The 22,950-nt window shown below is 30.4% G+C and overlaps 1 protein-coding gene across 16 annotated transcripts in view; it reads right to left on the minus strand.

The window, feature by feature from the left end:
* LOC139527193 (CAP-Gly domain-containing linker protein 1-like) overlaps nucleotides 1–22,704 on the minus strand; it is a 64,590-nt gene extending 41,886 nt beyond the window's left edge. For 2 of the 16 annotated variants that reach the window (XM_071322509.1, XM_071322508.1), the window contains exons 1-7: nucleotides 22,601–22,704; nucleotides 18,050–18,269; nucleotides 17,714–17,825; nucleotides 11,809–12,391; nucleotides 11,115–11,367; nucleotides 5,860–5,910; nucleotides 1,897–1,956 (exon numbers count right to left, since the gene is read on the minus strand). In XM_071322509.1, coding sequence (XP_071178610.1) covers nucleotides 1,897–1,956; nucleotides 5,860–5,910; nucleotides 11,115–11,367; nucleotides 11,809–12,391; nucleotides 17,714–17,825 — 1,059 coding nt within the window. In that variant the 5' untranslated portion in view covers nucleotides 18,050–18,269; nucleotides 22,601–22,704. Of the gene's footprint in view, nucleotides 1–1,896; nucleotides 1,957–5,859; nucleotides 5,911–11,114; nucleotides 11,368–11,808; nucleotides 12,392–14,045; nucleotides 14,133–16,212; nucleotides 16,225–17,713; nucleotides 17,826–18,049; nucleotides 18,270–22,600 lie in introns of all 16 variants that reach the window. The other 14 variants (XM_071322513.1, XM_071322512.1, XM_071322502.1 and 11 more) reach the window with 13 other exon arrangements.
* Nucleotides 22,705–22,950: the final 246 nt, after the last annotated feature.

The raw sequence follows: 22,950 nt of genomic DNA on the forward strand, positions 1-22,950 counted from the left end.
AAAAACAAACAAATCAATATTATTTCAATGAAAATGTTAAAAAAAAAAATATTTTCAAATCGCATTAACCTACAAATCCTGCAATTTCAGAATTCCTTGTGTTTAACAATTAAGTCAGTCACACACTTCAGTTAGAATATAAATACATATATAATTTGTAGACAAAGTAGTGACAGAAATCAGACTTCAGTGAACCTAATAAGTTCTCTATTAACTGTCCATAACTTCAAGATTAGAAAAAAAATGCCAACCAACAAAAAATTTCCAATGTACAATTTCCATCATCAGTGTATGTGTATTTTCCAAAGCATCCATTAAATCTCCGGGAGTTTCCTACAATTCCAAATCATGTACTATTATCAAATTATGCTGTTCTTTCTATATATGCCTGAACAACAATTTTGCTGCTAACATATTCATCAAGTGGTACTTCTGGTATGTCTAAAAATAATTTACTTTTTAATCTGTTTCCAAACCATGGTTTGAGACAGAAATTTCTTATCATTATTTTCTCTGTTGTAGCTATATCATTTATATGGTAAGAGAAACACAAACTTTACAGATATGCATTATCAATTTTAGAAACACTTATACAAACTCATCGTATTTTTGATCATCTGTGGCGATGCAGTTAAAGAAATGAACATACGATTACCCATTTGGTTTATTCAGAAACTAAAAAGGATCACTGCAAAAATGCAATCCATCCAATTTAAAAACAAAACAAAACCTTTGCAGAGGGTTTCACAACCATAATTTTGCCAAAAAAAACAAGAATCATATATCATTAAAATACCATGCCTGCTCACACAGCACAATTGCATGTTCTGTGAATTAGGAATTCTGGGTAAAAATCTTTATCAAGCATATATCTTAAGTTCATATCATAATCAAAATATAGACAAAGCTTACATGTTTATATATATATCCATACTTTTATCCTACTACATTGTATAATTTATTCATTTCGCAAATATACCTTCATTGATCATACCAGCTGCGTTAAATATAAATCCACCTTATACAAGTGAGCTTATTCATTTATAAGACTTTAGCGGATTGTGGAACATGCAAATACGAAATCACTGATGAATTTTGGTCTGATTAATGGGATTCTCAAAACTTCTCAATTTTCAAACAATTGACTTGGTATTTAAATTTTTTCAACCCGAAATACGTTAACAGATATTATAATCATTTGCATAAAGTGGATTTCTATCCGACGCAGCTCATGTGAGAAATTAAAAATACATCAGACCCAAAGTAATGATGATTGCTTAGGGCAATGTGAGCTAAAAAAAACAAGACTTGGGCTCTATTCATATATACTTGAGACAAGCTTCAAGTAAATCAATAGTCCTTCACCTTCTTAAAAAGAAACTAGTCTGTTAAAAATTGTGTCCATAGTTCATTGATGCCATACTCGCACTATCATTATCTATATGTTTACTGAACATTGAAATTGGGGTCAGCTCTCTAATTTAGCATTACAATTATAGTATCATATCATAGGTAACATGTGTATTAAGTTTCAAGTTGATTGGACTTCAACTTCATCCAAAATTACTGTGACCCAAAATTTTAACCCGAAGAGGGACAAATGGAAGAATGAACAAACGAATGGAACAGACTCTCGCACACCAAAAAAACATAATGCAATGCCCCTAGGTGGGGCATGAAAAACACTTCAAACTTTCAACACATAAATAGAAACTAAAAGCAAATAATATAGTGTAATACATGTATATATATATACTAATATATGTATAATTGCCTTACAATGTAATTTTAACACACTATTTAGTATGTAAATATAGAATGTTAACATTTTTTACAAGGCAATAAAAAAAATAGTTTGTTCTAATATATATGTATATATGCAGAAATACTACTCACCTGCAAAGCAGTTGTTGTTGCCGTTAAATTGAGAGTGCTGGGCCGATGACCTGGTTTGGCCTGTGTTAATTAAAGGACAGAAACGTTACACCAAATTAGTATAAAGCCATGCTCAAAAATTATCCAGCAATATCATATTTACTAAGTATTCTTAGTGCATACTTGCACATGAGGCCGTCACCAAATATTATATATAGTGAACTCATAAAAAAATTAAAATTTATGTTTGGGGGAAAAAATTTTGTTCTGAAATCATTTTTACTGGTGAATATATGTGTGTAATGGTACTTCTCTTTAAATAATCTTTTTCCATTTTTAAATAATTATTAAAGCATTAGCATAGTTTGTTTCTTGCATACATAAAATAGTCTAAAAAATCTAAGATAACTTTAGTCATGTATTATTTTGGCACTGTACAAATAAAATTGTATCTTTTCTATTATTATGGTAACAATTATTTTGAAAGTTTATCAAAAACTTCACGATTCAAATTTATATATAAATACTTATCAAATGGTTATTATCTGAATATATGTGCATTTATATATATCCTTGTATAATAATTTTGAATAAGCAAGCAAGTTATATATTTTGTTTTTATGAAATATGACGTCTTATTTCTTTCCAATATATATATATATATATATATATCATTATCTTTTTCTGAATAATACATGTGGTAAAAAAGTTTTTGGGAAACATAAATTAAAACACATATTAAGGACCAACCAATTGAAATGTACTAAATGTTAAGCTTTATTGTCAAAAAATAATTAATAATAAAATGACATTTTGTCAAGAATTTAAAATTATGGAGTACAGTATTTATTTCCGACAGGAGTTTTTCTTCTGTTTTTACGAGTTTTCAAATCTCCTTGTCATATGTTTTTTTATGAAAATAATTGACTTCCTAATTTCATTTTAATATACATCATTGAAAAGGCTAGTCGTGTAGGGCTAAGTTCATAATATAATTCAAACCAAATGCTGAAACTGTAACCATGTCAACCAATGTCAACAAAGAAATATTTTAGACCATGATATTGCTGGACCTATTAAATAACATATGGTTTAACTGAAAATCTTATCCTATGCAAGCTAACTATACTGAATAGGAAGGAATAATAAATATATGATAAATGTAAAGGGAGATAATCCTATGATAACTGTAAAGGGAGATAATCCTATAATAACTGTCAAGGGAGACAATTTATTTAAACAGTGAATACTTGTATAAATTAAAATATAAATTATACTAAAATGTGGTCAGTCATTGAGTCCTAGTAAAATCGTTAACGAAACTTATTATTATGAAATTTTTATTTCATATAAAATACTAAAATGTTTTCCAACAAAATATAGACTTTTCACATAGTGAATAAAACATATAATTGGGAAGGCTTCAAATAAGATGCCTTAAGATCTGTAATTTAGAGTTCTTATATTTTTTCTTACATTTCATGGTTAGCCTTACAATTGTTAAAGTCATTTGATCAACATAACATGTATTCACAGTTATATATACATAAAAATAATATCAACTAATGCTGACAACTGTAGCTAATTTAATCTAAACATTTTAAAGCTCTTGTTCTCTTGCATAAGACTAAGATATTCAATCTAACCAAGTTCACACAATCAAACTCTGTAAACCTCAAAAATGTGCTTGAAAAAATTCAGTTATGTTTTTTTTTCATTTTTTTCTCACAAAATTCAGGATGTGTTTTGAAAAACAGGTAGGTAGGCTGTACAAACATTCTTAAAGCATTTAACTATGTGTACAAAAAAACAGTGTAAATATATTAAAAACATGTTTCCCTTTCCATTTCCATTTTACATGTTTTATTAATGCCATCTTTTTTTAATGCAGATCTCATCATTATCATCTATTTTCAAGTTATGGAAAATTATACTATAAATTTTATTCGGTTATTCGGTAATTCACAATAAATATTTTTTTCTAAACCATATTCCTGGTATCCTTTTAAGACTGAACTACTGTAATCATGTATCTTTTACAGCAATCCCTTTCCACAATTTACCTTTTCTTACCATTTTGTTAGTAAAAGATTGACTACAACCACTTCATTTGAACAGTGGTAAATAGTTGTCTTTTTTGCCATCATACCACATACCCGTAGCCAGGGGGGGTTCGAACGAACCCCCCTTGAAAACAAATAAGCACTGTTAAAGTCAACATTCTGTTCGAATTGTGACTGTTAAAGTCGAGTTTGTGAGACCAAATAACCCCCCTCCCTTAAAAATTCCTGGCTACGGGCCTGTACCACCAGCTGTTTTGTCAGACATGTTTTGTTTGTAATGTAGTATCTATGGATTTTTTTCAAGTAGAAACTATCTTTTTTATGTAAATTAAAAACACTACAAAAATAGACAGTTAAGTAAGAAGACAATTAATGAAGCGGAAAAGCTTGCATGCAAAACAACGACTAGCTACATTAAAATAGAAAAGGGCAAAGTTCAATCAGATGTTAGAAAGTGCCTTTTAGATTTGTTTTAACATGGATTATCTCTTCTGCTCCGACTGAAATACCTGTATGTTCACACTAACTTTTCTCAACATAATATTTGTATTGAAAATTTGGTCACCGTTTCATATATATCATATTCATTCAACAATAATTTTTGTCGCTAATGAAGAAATTTGGAATTGGAATCGACCCTACTGAACAAAGCACGGAAGAAATTTTGCACACAAAAATGATTACCTAAATTATGATTCTTTAGAGAAAAGGGCAACATTTTTTTTTATTTCCTCAAAATATCCCCTTTTTATGCTAATCCTTGTAGAAAGATGAAGTTTTTTTAGGTGGTCAGTTTCATACAAGTTGTTTTGTCAGAGGTCTATTGAAATTCTTTGATTTTGTTTTTGCAATAAAATTTGAAATATAACTGTGATAATAATATTATATGTAAGATTGAATTTCAGTACACAAGAATTGAACTATACCACTATGCTATCTGACCATCATGCAGGCCTACATATATGTATAACCAAATACATGCAATATTGATTCATAAAATGTAAAATGCACAAAATGCATTTAAAAGAAAACATATAAGATTTAAATTCATTAAAAAAATTAAGCAAGTTTTGCTTTTTATACCATTATAAATGTTTATGTTTATTTTCATGCTAGATTTCATTTGCAAACATTCAAAATATCATATCTTCTTTGCAAACTTAAATTTGACATACAAAGTCATCAAACAAAATATTTATTCTGCAGGCGCAGTAATAAGATTTCTAGTCTCATGCAAACAAACAAAGCACAACTATAAACAAAAAACAACGAACAAAATGCACAAATATGCAACATCGTCAATTCTAACAAACCAACTCCACATTTCTACGGTCATATTTAATTGTCAAAACCCAGACACCTTTCTCTAAGGAGGACTTACTTCAAGACCAGATATATTTATCATCGTCAAACATCTGATATAGAATGTATGATTTACCTCAATGCTAGAAACTTTCAAGACATGCCAAATCAGTTTTACATATTGAGAAAATTGCAATGAAAATTGTAAACCTCAAACTTATTTCTTGAAATGTGATGTATTGAAAGAAAGTATGGATTCTGACACTTGACTTTTCTATTTTTCTTTTTAAAATTCAACTTTGCCCAAATATCATAGTTCTGCCTACTAATCAGAAAAAATAATAAAATTTCAAAAAAAAAAATTCAAATGTGGGAAAGTCGTTTAAAAACATCCCCATTAAAAAAAAGTTCTGTTCAACTGTAACTGGGTTTTTAACAAACTTATCATCAAAACAAATACTTCATTGGAAAAAAATTGAACACAACCATTTCATGAATGAATGATATCTACAATTTTTGTGCAATTTATGAGAGCGTAAAACAATTTCAAATCTTTCAGTTATCACTAGCTCCAAAACCAAATCATGCCAATTTTAAGGGAAATAGCTTCAAAATTTACCGCTATTGGTGTACTCGTAAGTTCTCTTTTTCGTTGATGATGTAGAGGAAGCTGTAGAAATAAAATATTTTTTATACAACTACATGTATAAGCAGGAGAATTTATTTTCTCCGGACGTGCAACATTTTGTCCTCTGTTTAAAATTCGGTTGATCATGGCACTGTTGTGATATGATGAGAAATATCATACTTTGCCAGTAATATTCCGACATCAGGTTGGATATTACATATACTGTGGATTCATTATTATTAATTTTCATTGAGTATTTGAAATATGTGAACCAAAAATTTAAAAGTTTAACAAAGCACAAATAGGCTTAAATGCTGACTAGGATAATATGAAGGAATCAAATAAAACAGAAATTAAGGTGGAACCCAACACTTTCACTAAAATTAATTTGGCTCGTTTAATTTTCATGACACTTTAACAAAAATATAAAAATTTAAAAAAAATTGAACCAACCGTTTTGTCAGAAAAATTACACTGGTTATATAGCAATTTGACAAACACCAATTTTGATCATTGAGAAGCTTAATATTCCTTTTACAACACAACGTAATTAAAATGTTAAGCTGACTTTACAGAATTATCTCCCTGTAGTGTTAGGTACCACCTTAGTGTTCTCAATAATAAATGAATCCAGAGTTGATAAACATTTTTGGCTAGCTTTGATAGCCTTCATGAAAATAATCTACAACATGTTAGCTCATCTAGCCACAGACTGTAATACTTCTGATAATATCTGTCTCTACCATCATGGCAACCTTTTGTCTCTATGGATGCATCCGACTTATCATTAGCTTGGTACTGCACAAAGATTATTTGAAGGCTTCAGGAAAGCCTTATGATCAAAGACCTTTAGACATGATCGATGAAGCATAACTAAATGTCAAAAAGAACCTACCATAACATGTTTTCAAACTGTTTCAAATTTGTAGTTTTGAATAAGCTCATTGACAATAAGTTTTATAATGTTAAAAATTGTGAAAAATCTTATTATTTACAACACACCACTTGCAAAAAAAAAAGTGTACTTAGTGTTTATCTATTCACAGGTACAAAACAAATTTGAGAAATCTCATTTATAATCATAGGCAAAATGTTATGAATTCATACTGTTTTCACTATAAAAAGTTGCCAACGTCCTTTTAAGGATGTACTTAGGTGAGGTTTTGGAATTTGTGTCAAATTTTCGGACTCCTTGGTGTTTTTCCATACAATACAATGTAAAATATTTTGCCCCATAACACCCATTTATTTTTTCATATAAGACTTAATAGCTCATGATAGGTAATTTATCCAAATTTTAGAAGATTCTTGATTTTCTTTCTTTTATTTTGAGACCCAAATAATACCAATGCAAATATAAGGTAAAATTCCGATTCAGCCTTTTCCCGCCATATTTTAAATCTCAAATATCTCGAAAAGGAGGTCCATGACCTATCAATATTTTTAGCTTATCGTTATCCTTAATTGATGCTCTACCAGCTTATAGTATCAATTTTAATTTCTTAATTTCTTAATTTTTACCTAATCTCACCTAAGTACATCCTTAAGTCAAGATATACGTGCACCTCAACAACAAAATTTTGTCACAGTCAGATTTTGTTATCAATCCCAAGTTAATGTTCTGTCTTCTAAAGTTTACAAATAGGTTTACTTTACAGGTATTACAGTTTTACAAGAATTTTCAGGGCAAAAAAGGCCTTATGTATTGCTCCAGTGTGGACAACTTATTCTGTGCTATTATCCCTTTGAGATGCCATCACCATGATTACAGTTTTGAGGATGGGTAGTTATTATGTTTTTAGCTGGATCCTCAATTGCTGAATGGTCTGAGCAGTATATCTACAGCCATCATTAAGCTGTGAAAACTGGGGTTGTAAGTTAAAACACCACTCATGGTAGGTGTGTTTGAATACGATTATCATTGACTGAGATTGTCAGGTGCCCTACCAAATGTTGGTGGGGAGAGTAGGTATGGAGTTAGGTTGGTAGTAGCATATATGTCACACAAAACATATTGGAAGGAGAACATGCTCTAGGATTACAATAAAATTGATAAAATAATTGCTTATAATGGAGAAAATCATCATAATATATTGATTAGCAATTCTGTGGTACATGCATTATAGAACTGTTATGCTGTGAAAAGGGAGATAATTATACAAAATTGTATTACCTCCCCTTGCAATAACTTTTATTTTTTATCAAATTTGATCATCTGTTTTGATCATACAATCAAAGATGTCAAACATTTTTAATATTGTGTTACATTAAACCCTTTAAAACTGATTTTTCACAATTAATACATGTATGGCCACCAACAGTAACAAGCAAGAATTGACACATTTCCATCATTTTTTTTTAAATTGAACTATTGATCATGTAGATGCAAATTTTGTAAGGAAGTTTTTCAACATTGATTATTTCTGTATATCAGTCAAAACATATATATAATGCAAACACTTTACACTTTCAGCAACAACAAAAATAGGAAAAAATATTGCTATATATATTTTTCTTTTTTAAATGAATAGAAACCTAGATATATTTTCAGTGGTCACACACTGTCATTGTACATATATAAAATACACATCAATTATAGGATTACATGCAGTTTACTTCAGATTTTTGTAGAGAAAAGCAGTGTGAACAGCTCCAGGAAGTTGGATGATAAATATATGTTATCAGAACCAGAGATTTCTGTCAACCATGCCATAATTTCTATAATGCCCTAAAAAGGCATAACTTCCATTTTTAGGTCTCATGTCTTCTGAGAAGTTTTAGAAAATAAAGTAATTTTTAAGCTATACTTCTGTTAGAAGTGAAAATGAAAATATGACAGAAGTCTCTGTTTCATGTGATAATGAAAATGACAAAATTGAATGATGTATCACTCTTCTTGCAATGTAGAAATTTAGAATAGGAAATTCATTGATTCAAAAGATTTTCAAATGTACACCAAAATTTCATGAAACACCTTTTAAAAAAGAACTATTGTGAACATTTGACAAATTCCTATATGTTTCTTTTATTTCTTAATTTTGTGGTATGAACAATAGTTATTAAAAAAATATTTCAAATTGTCTAAATGGAAAATTGTAACTCTTGAAATTAAAGTTGTTACAATGTACATAAATGTCTAAATCTTATTCAAGTGAGTATTTCATTGTATTATGAATGGCAAAAAGAGCAATTTCTGTCAAAAAGTGAATGTTAATTTTGTTATGGTTAATAAAGTCACAAAACAAAACACTGATGCACTCATTGCACTGAATACAAGTACAACAATTAACATGAAGAAAAACAAAGCTCACAGGCAACAGGAAGCAAACATTCACAGCTCAGCACACAGTTAGAGACAACAATTCAAAGATTAGCATGATAAGCCAATCTGCAGGATAATATTTGCAAGATGTTGAATAGCACACAATTAATTCAAGACAGTTGTTAATATAACAAAATGGCTGTTCTGCAGGAATCATTGCAGGAAGAGGCTCATTAGGGGGAGACAGTATCATTTGTCAGGACAACAATAAGTCATCATGCTATTAAAATCTTGTTTATAAGAACAGTGTTTACAGCAATTGCAAAGGTGGAGGTTTTCAGAATGCAAGAAATATTTTTAAACCATAGTTGTTTGTATATTATGTGGTTTATCTTTGATATGAATAATTTCCCAAGTGGTTTGTCTTTGCAATTCTATTCTATTTCTATTAGGCCAATGCCTGGAGTGGGATTTTTTTGTTTGTGTATTTTTTCCCTTTGAATTTTGATCTTCCTCAGAGATCAAATTTCATACAAATATGTTTTTGTGGTTTAATCTATATCAGGAAATTATTGAAAACAAACCAATAAGGAAAATGTCCCTCCTTTACTATATGTGTTGCTTTTTAAGGTCTCAATAAGATTCCTCCATCCCAACTTCTGTTAAGAGGTATGTATATACATGTTTTATAAATTATGTCTTAACTACATGTACATTAGTTTATAAAATATTGAAAAGTGGCTTTAAAAACTATAAATCAACCAAAATTTATGAGAATCTTGAATCTAAAGAGAAATTTGATTTCTTTTAGTTTAATGCATCCAAAGAAACAAAACAAAACAAATCAGATGAAATGAAATGAACATGTAACAAAAACAAACATTAGTAAATAAACAACTATGATTGATGAGACAAATATTTTTGATGTGTGATGAATTGATGATGTGATGGTAAAAAAATAAATATCATGTGAAATGGTGAAATTAGTAAAACCCCTGGAGCTGATATTTTTCAATTGTTTCTCTTTTTTTTTTTGGTTGACAATATTATAATAGATTGTGATATTATATATTTCCTATAATCTCATCCCCAATATATTAAGACATCAAAAAAGTGTTTTTTTTTGTTTTTTTTAATGTCACATTATTATTTTACACAAATATTTAAACTAGATCAGTTATCTAAAATCACATTTAAGAAAAAAATGGATATGTTTTATTTCTTTTTGTTTATGTGAGCACTTTTACGAAAGAACACTAAAAATTTGAAACTTTGAAAAATTATCCATGAAGAGTTTTTCAAATGTCTTGACAAAATGAAGTTACAATTTTTGTCTAACTTAAATGTATTTCATACAGTAAACTATTAAAGTTTTTATTGCTTTATTATTAAACCTTCAGTATTTCTTTTTGACAGATCTTAATATTTAGGTCTCCGGTTAAAAAAAATAACACATTCAAAATCAAAGGATAATAGTGATTAATCTAATAATAAAATGATAGTTATTTTAGCTCCCTTGAAAATTCAGTCAGTAAATAAAAAGGGTGAATGTGTAAAAACAAAAGAATTAAAGATTTGTTACAAAATGTAGATAAACTCTAATGTAGTGATTGTGATTTGTTACCTTGTAAGATAGTGAAATTTTCAAGATTGGAATTTAAATTCTCTTTCAATCCTCAGAATTTGTTAATGATCGTGTATTATTCAGATATTAAATAGAAAAGCTCAATAGTGAAATGAAAAGCTAATAGCAAAATAATGATTGAATATAAGAATCTACTAAAAAAAAATCTTTAGTTTCCCCATTGACATTTATAAAATAAGCATCTGAGTTTGAAAAAAATATTCTTAAAAGGGTTACCAATGCAAGTAGACAAAGGATCCCCTCTTTAAAAAATAATATAATATCACCAATTATGCAAATTTGTCACACTCTGAAGCCAAATCTAAAGCTTATAATATTCAGTTTGTAAACTGCATGTACCTGATTGCCGAGTGATGTGACTCCAAGTCTTACCCGGCTACGTGACACGCTGGATGCTGACGAGCTAATGGAACTGACGGATTCCTGACTCCCGCTCCTTTCTTTTGAAAGACGAAGACTTGTGTTCATCAAAGACCGGGACTGTGATGTAGGAGTCGTAGCTGGTTTTCCTGGCCCGGCTGTTCCTGATGTCAGACGAGTGACTTTATGAATTGGTGCAAATAAACCAAACATAGGCTTACATTCAAAATATCTGAAATAGAAATATCAAATCTTTTTCATGATAAAAGTTCTTATAGCAATTAAAACTAAAATTGACTTTACACTTCAATTTGAACTTCCATTTTTCTATTTAGAAATGTATATAATAGAAACAAAACTTAAAATTATAGTTATAATTAAAATAATTAAGACAGGCCCAAGACAAAATATCTTATTATCTTCAAAGAATATTTACATTTAATTCTGTCAGTCAGAGTTAGCAATTATTGTAATGCTGAAATGAATTGATAAAAATATCAAGCCAAAAGTTTGCACAGAATAGCTCCTTCAAAACAAACTAGCTGAATATGATGTTTTTTTTAAATCATAATTGAACATTTCATGTGAGATTAAAAGAAATTTAAATTACATGTATTCTGTTTCAAGCAAGCAAGGTATTTATAAAATTCAGCCCATTTTTACAGAACCATACCTTTTACCAGCAACTGCACCATCATTTTTACCCTGTTTTTCGTCAAGTTCAACTCCCGCCCATTCTCCTTTAGCAAAGTCTGTTTCTCCCATGTACTGCAGTGTACCCATCTTACTGCCACTAACAAACACACGATCTCCAACCTTCAAAGCGGGTCTACTCCCAGGTCTGGTTCCCGGGGCAGGAGATGCTCTGCTTAAACTAGTATTAGAACCAAACACTCCTCTTGAAGGTGTAACACTTGGCGTTGTAGGTCTTCTTGCCGGTCCATTTGGTTTCATAGGAGTTTCTGACAATGTATCGTCCATTTTTCCTGACATTGGTAGAAGTCCTGGGGTTCTAGATAACTTAGAAATTCTAGCGAACACACCCCTATCTGATTCACACTGAAAGTATCTGATACCTTTAACTGACCCGTCATTTTTGCCTTCTTGTTTGTCCAGTGCTACACCTGCCCATTCTCCTGCGGCAAACTGAGTTTCGCCCAGAAATGCAATCACACCTGGCTTACTCCCTCCTACCCATACTCTGTCACCTATCTTAAAATCATCTGATGGAGGGGGTGGTACTTCATATTCAGGGCCTGTAACATATCATGTATAGTAAGTTATATTTGCATGGCCACTACATACAATGGAATCTGCTTGAAGATAAACATTTATAAGAGTATAGAATGGACACGTTTTCACATGTAGGACTGTGGAGACTGGATTTAAAGAGACTGAAAAAATGGTCAAAAATACATTACATTCAAATTTCAAAAGTAAAGAACTAATGACTAACGTTTGTTTTTCATAATAAACCTGTTAAAAGTTTGTTCCCTCAAGTCAAAAAAACAGACAATCGACATGAATTATATAAAGTACATGTTCTCACTAAGTAAGAGGCTGGTTATATAAAAAAAAACAATCATTAGACCCAGGGAAGGAACTTCTCAAATTTATCCATCAATAAAAATGGGTGTTTAGAACAGTCATGACAGTGAAAACATGAGAAATTCTTAAATTTCCTCTATAGAAGTTTTCCCAATTTTGTTTTTTTTTTATTTCCTAATTCTTATCTTCCCATAGAAAGATCAAATTTGTGAAAGCAAATTTTCTGATATTAATAACTAATTAATAAATCATGAAATTACCTAAAAATTAATCACTCATCAAAATTCAATTTAACAGTTGTACATACTCGGACAGCTTCTGCTTTTAGGACCTTATATGACCCTCTGGTGACATTAAGCATGTACCAAGATTAACTTAGACCTCATTCACACTAGGACATTTAGAGCGATTTTAACTAGATCGGTTCACTTTAGATCGATTTAAGGGATAATTTGAAGGCTTTGAATCAGTCTTCAATTGGTCTAAACTAAAACACCAAAAGAGATAGTTTAGTTTGAATTGATCTAAAATAAACCGATCTTACTTTAAATTAGAACGCATAGATCAGTTTAAACTAGTACGCTTGAATCGAAAATAATGTTTGCGCATGTATAGCGGCAAAACTATATCATTGGTTCATTGCTTAGCCCATATTTCTCTGTTAACAGACTTTTGTGCACATGCACGTTTTATAAAACGAAATGAAAAAAATTAGTTTAAAATACTACAGCTTCCATATTTCTTTTTTTGGCATCTGAAAATCGACCCAATTGAAAATATTTGCAGATGACAGATTGATCAGTAGTGAACTACCAGCATCAATAAGAATAGTAGAAATGCAAATTGTAGAAGCATAAAACAATGTAAGACAGGTGACATGCAAGAAGGCAACATAGAAGGCAGACAACATTCAAATACACATGTAGAAAACTTGTGAGTCAGATAAAATAATCAATTTCATATGGTGATGCATAATTTGTTTTTCCAACCAACATGTGACCAAACAATCTATAGAAGGAATGCGATTTCACTGATTGAAATTATTTTCTTACTAAATTTATACATAAACAAAATCAGTTATTTTCTAATAACATTCAGTTAAGTAATAGTTACTTTTTTATATGCTAATGTTAGTATCAAACTAAAGAACTATTTTTTCTATAGCCTGGTATGCAGACTTGGCAAAAAAAATTCAATGGAAAAAAAACATATCTTTCATCAATTCCATGAATGAATCCACAGTTTTGTAAGAAGACAATTTGATGACAGAGTATTATCATATCAATCAATATGTATAAATTAGTTTTAGTTTGGTCATTTACATCACTTCTTGAAACATGAAACCATGGAAACATAAATTACCTGGCAGTTTATTGACAACAGTGGTGGCATACTTATCAGCTTGTGTAGCACTAAAACCTGCAGCACGAGCACTTTTAGCAATGGCACCTAGCAACACATAAACAGAAACATAGCAACACACAATCAAGACATTCAAATGGTAAAAGGGGAGATAACTGCCATTCTAATTCATGTCGACATCCAGGGGGAAAAGTCAATAAAAATGTATTTGAGTTGAATTAACATCAATATATATAAATTTGTTATTTTGATATATATAGTTATAGAAAACTTGTATAGGATCTGAATTTAAAACTTCATTTTCCTGATCCCAAGGTTGCACATCAAAAAAAGATTTAGGAAGCAAACATGTCCAACCTTGAATAGAATGGCAATTTAGAAATAAAACATATGCATCAATACAAAAATGAAATAGAAACATTCAAAGTTAATATAAAACTAACATGCTTTGAAATAAAAAGTTCAATCATGTTAAGTAAAAATGATATCTTGGAAGGTCTCGAAAAAAATCTTTCATCATATAAAAATTTCAAAGAACTGAGATATTACCACATACGATGATTTTTTGTATGTTAAGTTTTTTATCTTGGTATAGTGTTTCTCAAAGTAAAGCCTTTTCAAGACCATGAAACACCAAGAGAATGAGATGGTTTCAATTCTGCTATTTAAAAACTATTTCAAGTAAAGTGAACAAAAATGATATCATAAAATAAAGATTTTAAAAAAAAGTCAGGTATTTCATTTCATAATAATACGGCATCAAGGCTGTCAAAAAGAAATATTATTTTGCTGGTCAGAATATCAAATGTGTATATTACCATAATAATAATAATATATATTTAAGAACAGAGAAAGTTGAAAAATATGAATAGAAAATCATGCATTCCTGAGACTGGAGAAGATTTTATATATATATATATTTATCAGCCATGATAGTATGTGCTCTTCACAACTTCAATTATAATACTTCAGATAAAATAAAAGTTTTAATCCATGAAGCATAAACAGGATAAAAATATAATTTTTGAACCCCTGAAATTTGTAAAGTCCTGCAAGCATGTGCATTGATTTTGATAAGAATCAAAGGTGAAGGAAGCCATACCAGTTTATCATCATCGTGGCAGTGATTGGGCTAACAGTATAAGCAAGGAAAGCCCTGTTACCTTTACCTGAGCGAGACTTCTAAGCCAATTTTCGCTTTGAGAGGTGAATAAAGCAGTAATGGGGTAAGGCATCAATTTTTTTTCTCTCCCAGAAGTTCAATTCACAATAAAGTTTAAAAAAATGTACCGTGTTCCACTGATAGCTAAAATTATCTCCCTTGACTCGCAATTTACTTTTCAAAAATACAAATGCAGTGGTAAAAATGGAACACTGTACATTAAACAAATCCATGAAACTTAAAGTAATATGATTATAATATATAATTATACTAAGTACCAAAAAGTCTTAAAGAGATTTTGTATTAGCAAAATAGCTTCCCGTTCCAAGCTTAAGTACATTAAAATGAAAACAGGTCAGCAATTGTAAAAAAAAGTTTCACATAATATATTTCAATATAAAACAATTGCAAAAATTTAAACTTATAACTTATAATCTATTTTAAAATTTAAGATTTTTGTTGATAATTAACAATGACCTTTAAAACTGTTAACGTAAACAAGAAATATGAAATGATTTATTGGTCATCAAATTATAAAACAAGAGATAACATTTATTCTACTGGGTGTATGCATCTTTTTTTTTAATTTATTATCATCACACCAGTTCTGAATAAATTAACATATAACCATTTTTCTCTACCTGAACCAATCAATAACATTTTCTATATATCACCTGACTATAAATGAAAATCAAATGATTTGTTGGTAATTTTGTTTGTACTCAATTTAAAGTACGGTAAGTTAAATCAGTTTGAATTTGAATTTACTGAATCAGGCTTAATCAACGCATTGAGAATTGTTTCATTGTGAAATGTATTGTTGATCCAATTAATTCATACACATGTTTTAAGTAATGTGTATTTTTCTCTGTGTATATCTAATATGTAATGTTAACATTTAAATCATGTTTTAGCATTTGTTAAACATCAAATATATATCCTTATACATTTATTAAACAAGTTATTTTCAAATTGTTAAAAAAAATCACCTGACACAAAACTTACTTGGAATGGTCCCTGTAAAAATCAAAGTTCTCTTTATTTTCTTTATATAGAACAGTGTTAAAGCCAAGTTATGTATACTGTTAATTCAGAAATAGTTGTGTCCAATTGTTAAACGGTAAACGGACAGAAAGTCACAGGACATAAAGTCACAAATTTGGTCGGACAAAAAGTCACAGGACAAAAAATCACAAGTCATCTGTTGACAATTGTTTGAATATGTAAGAAACATATCTTGAAATATTTACTTTTTATCACATATATTCATATTTAAGTTAAGGAAATGTGTCATTATACTTGAACTAGAGGCTCTAAAGAGCCTGTGTCGCTCACCTTGGTCTATGTGAATATTAAACAATGGACACAGATGGATTCATGACAAAATTGTGTTTTGGTGATGGTGATGTGTTTGTAGATCTTACTTTACTAAACATTCTTGCTGCTTACAATTATCTCTATCTATAACAGTACTTTCTGTGGAAAATGTTATAAAAATTTCTTCAAATGAATTGTGACCTTTTGTCCTGTGAAAAAAGTCACGTGACCTTTTTGTCCGTGACTTTCTGTCCTCAATTCTTGTTAAACAGATTTTTTGCAAACATTTAATTTTGGCAATTACTAAAGATCACAAAAATAATGAATTAACATTTACATTTACTTTCATCATTGTTTATCCACCTATGCAAGATGGAATTGGAAGATGGTAGAATATTTCCATATATTTCTATACATGTAATGATATGATTGACAAATTCAAACGGTAAATCTTAAAACTTCATTTCAGTGTTGCCAAAATATTGACATGAATTACAGAATATATGATTTTACAAATCATAATAAGTAATATGATTCTCATTCAGTTCAAGATTGTACATCTATATTATACAGCCTGATATTCCAAATATACCCCTCCTTTTTTGGGTACACCATATGGTGGCTACTCTTGTGGTTTATTCCTTGAATGCCAACAACCCTTGATAACGACAATGTTGAAACTAATCACATTCCACTGGAATAAAAATGTTTTACCTACTCTTTGTGACAATTTTTGCGGAACTACAAATCAAAAGTGGATTTTAAACACTAGAAAACATATCATGATATTAAAATGATTAATAAAAAGATTTTTTAAACATCTTTGTCTAACTTGTAATAAATTTTACAACAGAATAATCATGAAATAAAAACTATTTATAATTACAATACATGTACATGCGTCACAATGCTGTTCTAAGGCCAAATAAAAATATATGTGTGGTTCCAGATACCCTACCTACCCTACTTCATAGTCTTAATAATAGCCTACCCTAAAGATTTTTTTGGCATTTTAAATTAAGCACTGTTAAAGTCAGAATGTTGATCCCGTAGACTCAATGTAAAAAAAACAATAAAATAAAAAAAAATCCCTACCTTCCTACCCTAACATATTTTTAGATGTAACTGGAACCACACATACTATTTTGTTTGACCTAACACTAAATGTTATAACTATAATATATCTTACTTTTGGCTTTATCTGGAGCTGGAAGAGAAGAGGCTGATTTGGGCTGGGGCAGACCTGTAGGCTTGCCAATCTTTGATGGGGCTTTCAGCCCTGATGGTCTCGGTAAACTCATCTGTAAAACAAATGTAATAAATAATGGAACCCATTTTTGTCATAGAAATGGAAAATTAAATCATATTATATAGCCGTGTCTTTTCTAAATAACATTTTTAAACACTTTTCTGCTTAGGTTTATATTTTTCTTAATAAAAACACTGTAGGAATACAAGTAAATTTTTATTATGAAAATTACTTTTGATTCTATGCCTTACACAATCATTCATACATTAATTTTACCTGCAAACTTTAATTCAACTAGCTACATCTCTTTTTTCCTCTGGTTTATACTACATGTAGGGTGATTTACTACTGGCTGGGATCTTAAGGAAATTGGTGTAACTTTTTATAACCAGAGCAGGATGTTGACCAAAACTCTATTCTTTTTTGTATCTTGTACTTATCAAGTGTCTTTCTTACCACATACAACTGGGTCAAACCATTTTTCTATCTTCTACACCTATAACAGAAAAATCTTATATATTTCTTTGTCAACTGCATTTTGGTGAATTCTTGTACTTTTTTTACTGAATTAATATTTGTCTGTGAGCAACTAAATTTTGGCATACTGACTTATTTTTAATTACTATTTTCATGCCATAAAAAAAAGAACTTGTTTGTTTAACCCTACCTACAGAAAATAGCAGCCTCCTCAAAATCTTTTTATTGTCCTGGTGTGATGAAAAATACAACAATTATCACAGGCACATGTTTCTGTTAATATGGATTTACTATCCATACCCGTACGAAAAATCTTTCGATTTTTTCTATTTTCGTACAGGGTATGGATAGTAATCCCCATATTGACAGAAACAAGTGCCTGTGACAATTATATGCCAAAGTAAAACCTACAACATGGAGCTTTGGCTCTCACTGAACAGCAAGCTATAAAGGGCCCCATAATTACTATGTGTAAAATGATTCAAACAGGAAAACCAAGTCATATTTCATCCCCTACTAGAACAGTCGAAAAAAATAAAAAAAAAATAGATAATTTCCAATGTTCTTATGAACTCAAAATTGTTAACTTTTTTTCTAACTTTTATTTTCCCTGCATTTGCTCAAATATCTTTTTTGTCTTCCTGTTTGTTTGTCATGAGATTAATGGTAAAATAGGACCAACATTGGTAACTTTATGGTATTTCTGTTTCTTTTGTAACATTAAAATATGTTAGATTTATGAAAAGTCATTGATATGGACTTCGTCCCCTTTCTCAGGCAACGCCTGCCTCATCATGCTCATATTAAAAATATCCAGAAACACATATAAACCACAGCAACAAACTTAACAACATGGTCTATTGAACTAGAGCCATAATACATGGATCCCGTGGTCATGGTGGTAAAAAATCTAATGAAAATTGAAACTTTACATTATAAAACATCGAATATTCACTTTTATTATAAATTTTTGTTATCTGCTGCTAAATTTGTTTCCTTATCCCCAAATTAATTGTTCTTGTCGCTAATTAGTGAGACTGCATTGAAGTACAAGTGTTTTTAAATTAGTCAACTCTGTATTGTGTATGATACAGTACGCCCAGAGAGTTTGTAATCGCGAACTTTTATCACCGATTTCCGAGTGTAGCGGTGTGACACCGCGAATCACGGATTCTACTCCCAATTTCCTCCAAAGATTCTCTCCCAACACCGCGTGGCTGTTAATTGGTTTATTGCCCATCGGATGAACTGAAAATTAATGACGCGTGACAACATAATCGGATTAGCCAGATTTATTACCTTTGTACATTTAATCGATCTTGATTGCACCTGTGTGCTTTAAAATACGTTATTTAAATGTCCATTCATTGTAAGATAAAAGTGTGACATTTTTATTTAAAATAAGATAATTATTCTTGTATGTATATGCCCATGTCATTGTCATATTAAATAAAACGTAAAAACGTATAAAAATACGAATAAAACACTAATTTAGTATTTTCATTATAGTCCGATCAGGTCATAATTTTTGTTTTTTCAACAAAGTTTCAACAAAGATGATTTTACCACAATTAGAACCTTTTATGACCTACTCAGTGAATATCCGGTTCATTAATAGTTCAATATTATATAATTAATATCAACTGGCTTAAAACAAAATGTTGTTTTTACGGTAATTTGTCCAATCTAAATCAAACCCTAGAGTTAATTTATCGGACCAACAAGTGAACTCTTGTTACTTTCAATTTATTTTGAAATGTAAAATATTATGTTTCACTACCTCAGTAGATTACCGACTTGAAATATTTGAATTTAAAAAAGAAACTGTAAAGTGACAAATAGTTTTGTATGCAATGTGGCAGCCCTATATTCATAAATACTGAGATAATTCCCCGCCCAGACACAACATAAAAATCACAACCTTATTTAATTATATGAAGAAATAAAATCATGTGTTTTTTATCTGTTATGATCCAGGGGCGGATGCAGGAATTTTCGAAAGGGGGGGGGGTGCTAAGGGGTGCTAACCCAGGGCAAAGGGGGGGTGCAAAACATATGTCCCGATACAAATGCATTGATCGGCAAAAATAAAGGGGGGGTGCGCACCCCCGGAAACCCCCCCCCCCTGGATCCGCCACTGATGATCTGTTATTGATCTTTTATTATTTAAAATAAAATTGGATTGGCGCAATCCGTATTTTACTGCTGTTAAAAGTCCTCGGCGAAATATAAAAAGAAGTATTTCAACAATTTATACTATAGAATATTAAAATGAAATTATATCGTACAAGAAAGAAATATGTAAAAAAAAATGTGGATCGGATTTTTACGATCGACACATTTTCACAGAGGATCTCTACCAACGCCCATCAGGAACTGAACGACATGCATCCTGTTTTCATCTACCATTAATGTATAGTGTTGACTATGGAAGTATAAATAATGTCCAGGTTTATGTCCTCTGTTGACTGAGAAACGTATAAATAAAAGGCTGATGTTCGTTTATTCAGAAAAGGAATAAAATTTAGAATCCGGTTAATCAATTGTAAAAGGACCTTCTAGAGCCTCAATCTTAACGCACACAAATGTCAATCATTACATGAATTTTCCCACGGTTATCCAGAAAGGTCACCTGAGTTTACTGTTACATGATACTATTTCCCGCCAAATAAAAATCTCGTGGACAAAATTGATGTCACTATTTTTAGCATTCAATATTGTGAGCAAAGTCAAGTTTCAAGTTCAACCACGCACTGTTGATCACTGAGATGCGTGTCGTCTTCCCACGGCAATTAATTGTTTTAAAAATATTTAAAGATAACTGTTCTAAATACAACACAAAGGTTTACATTCATTGTGCGTAAATGAATATTATGCAACGACGAGTTGATGCAGCTATAGAAGTATTCCTGTTGTAGCCGAAATGTATTATATCCTAAAGTAATGCTAATCGTGAAGAGAAAATGCCGTAGACTTATTAAGCATAACGAATGGTGAATAGTATTTTCTTTTTTACTTGCATATACAAGTTTTAAGACACGTAATTTTCTTTAAACTCACTGCTCACATTTTATACCTTCAGCGTTAGTTTCCGTTTATTTTCATGCAAGTATGTCTCTTTTCGTAAGTTATATCAATTACCGATAAATAAAAAACGAGGTCATAATCAAGTATAGATTTTTTTTTTATAAAACTTTAATGCAATTGAAAGCATTAACAACAACGTTTTGGATTTTAAAACTTTTATTTTGTAATCGTAAAATGGAAATGGCGTAGAATTATTAGCATAACAGATAAGGAATAATATTTTCTTTTTTACTTGGTAGTATAAAAAACTTTGAGACGTGTAATTTTTCTTTAAACTGCCCTCATTTATTCAGCGTTAGTCTCCGTTTATTGTTGCACAATTATATCTCTTTCAGTAAATTAAATATTTATTTACTGATAAAAAAACGGAAGTCAAAATCAAATATAGTTGTTTAAAAACTTGATTAAAATGTACAGAGTAATTGAAAGAATTAACAACAACGTTTTGCTTTTTATTTTAATCTTTCATTTGTTTCAAGCAATCAGATATAACCTGATAATCAATAGACAGGAAATACAATTGTTTATTTACATTAGAAAGCTCACATACCTTGACTGTCGCGTGCCGGCATAGATCAGACGGATTAGGGCAATTAATTACCTGGTGTCACACCGCGTCACACCAGACTGGGAGAGATGTCGCTAATACAATAAACAAAAGGTAGCGGATTTACGCGGAAGTCGGAGGGAATACTCCCAAATTTCTCCGAGAATTTTGGGAGGGATGTCGGAGTTTCCTGGTGTTACACCAGGAAAAATATCGGAGTATGGAGTTTGGGATTACAAACTCCTTGGGCGTACTGTATGTCATATTGCATGGATTTGTATTTAAGATTAGTATCTTAGTTGGTTTAAAAAGCCTTTCAGAGTTTGTGTTATGCTACTTTGTAATTGTATCAGCTATATGCATATCTTGGTGATACACCATCTGGATAGACTGTAGATAACCTCAACAGAAAATTACAATATTCTAACCATCAGGGAGGGGTCAACTATTCATGTTTTAATAAATTCAACTTGTTATGTGTGTTTAAATTTATGAGTAACATTGAGATTTATCTTCGAAAATGATGCATCGGTTATATGGATACTGTAAACTGCCCAGACAAATATAGAAAAGATACACATCACTTTTCAGAAGTAGATCGGAGGGGTGGAAAACGAGTTAATTCAAGGGTCAAATGATGAATTAGTAAGACAGTCTTTGGTGCATATCAAAATTAAGTAAATAATAAGTAATGTGTTTTTCATAAAATGACGCACTATTGCACCAAATTGCTGCTGCAGAAGCTGAAATCAAGTTAATTTATCCTTGGTAAGTTGTCAAATCTTGATGACTCAGTGCGCAGACTCTCCCATGACTTCCGGTTTCAATTTTAGCTAAAAGATGTTTGGTCCCGTGCGAGCACCTATCAAATTTATTGATTAATAACACATTCCTATTAAAGATGGTTTATATTAATGGTCAACTTTAAATGTTTGAACGATAGATCAAAAACATTTTAAAAAAAAATGTCGAACTAAAATGACAACAGCATATGAATAAGATCATGAAAATTGAAAATATCCCGGCCGTATTTCCCAAAAATATAATTATGCGTCGATCTAAACTT

The sequence above is a fragment of the Mytilus edulis genome, chromosome 6, assembly GCF_963676685.1.
Source record: "Mytilus edulis chromosome 6, xbMytEdul2.2, whole genome shotgun sequence".
In the NCBI taxonomy this organism is placed as follows: Eukaryota; Metazoa; Mollusca; class Bivalvia; order Mytilida; family Mytilidae; genus Mytilus; species Mytilus edulis.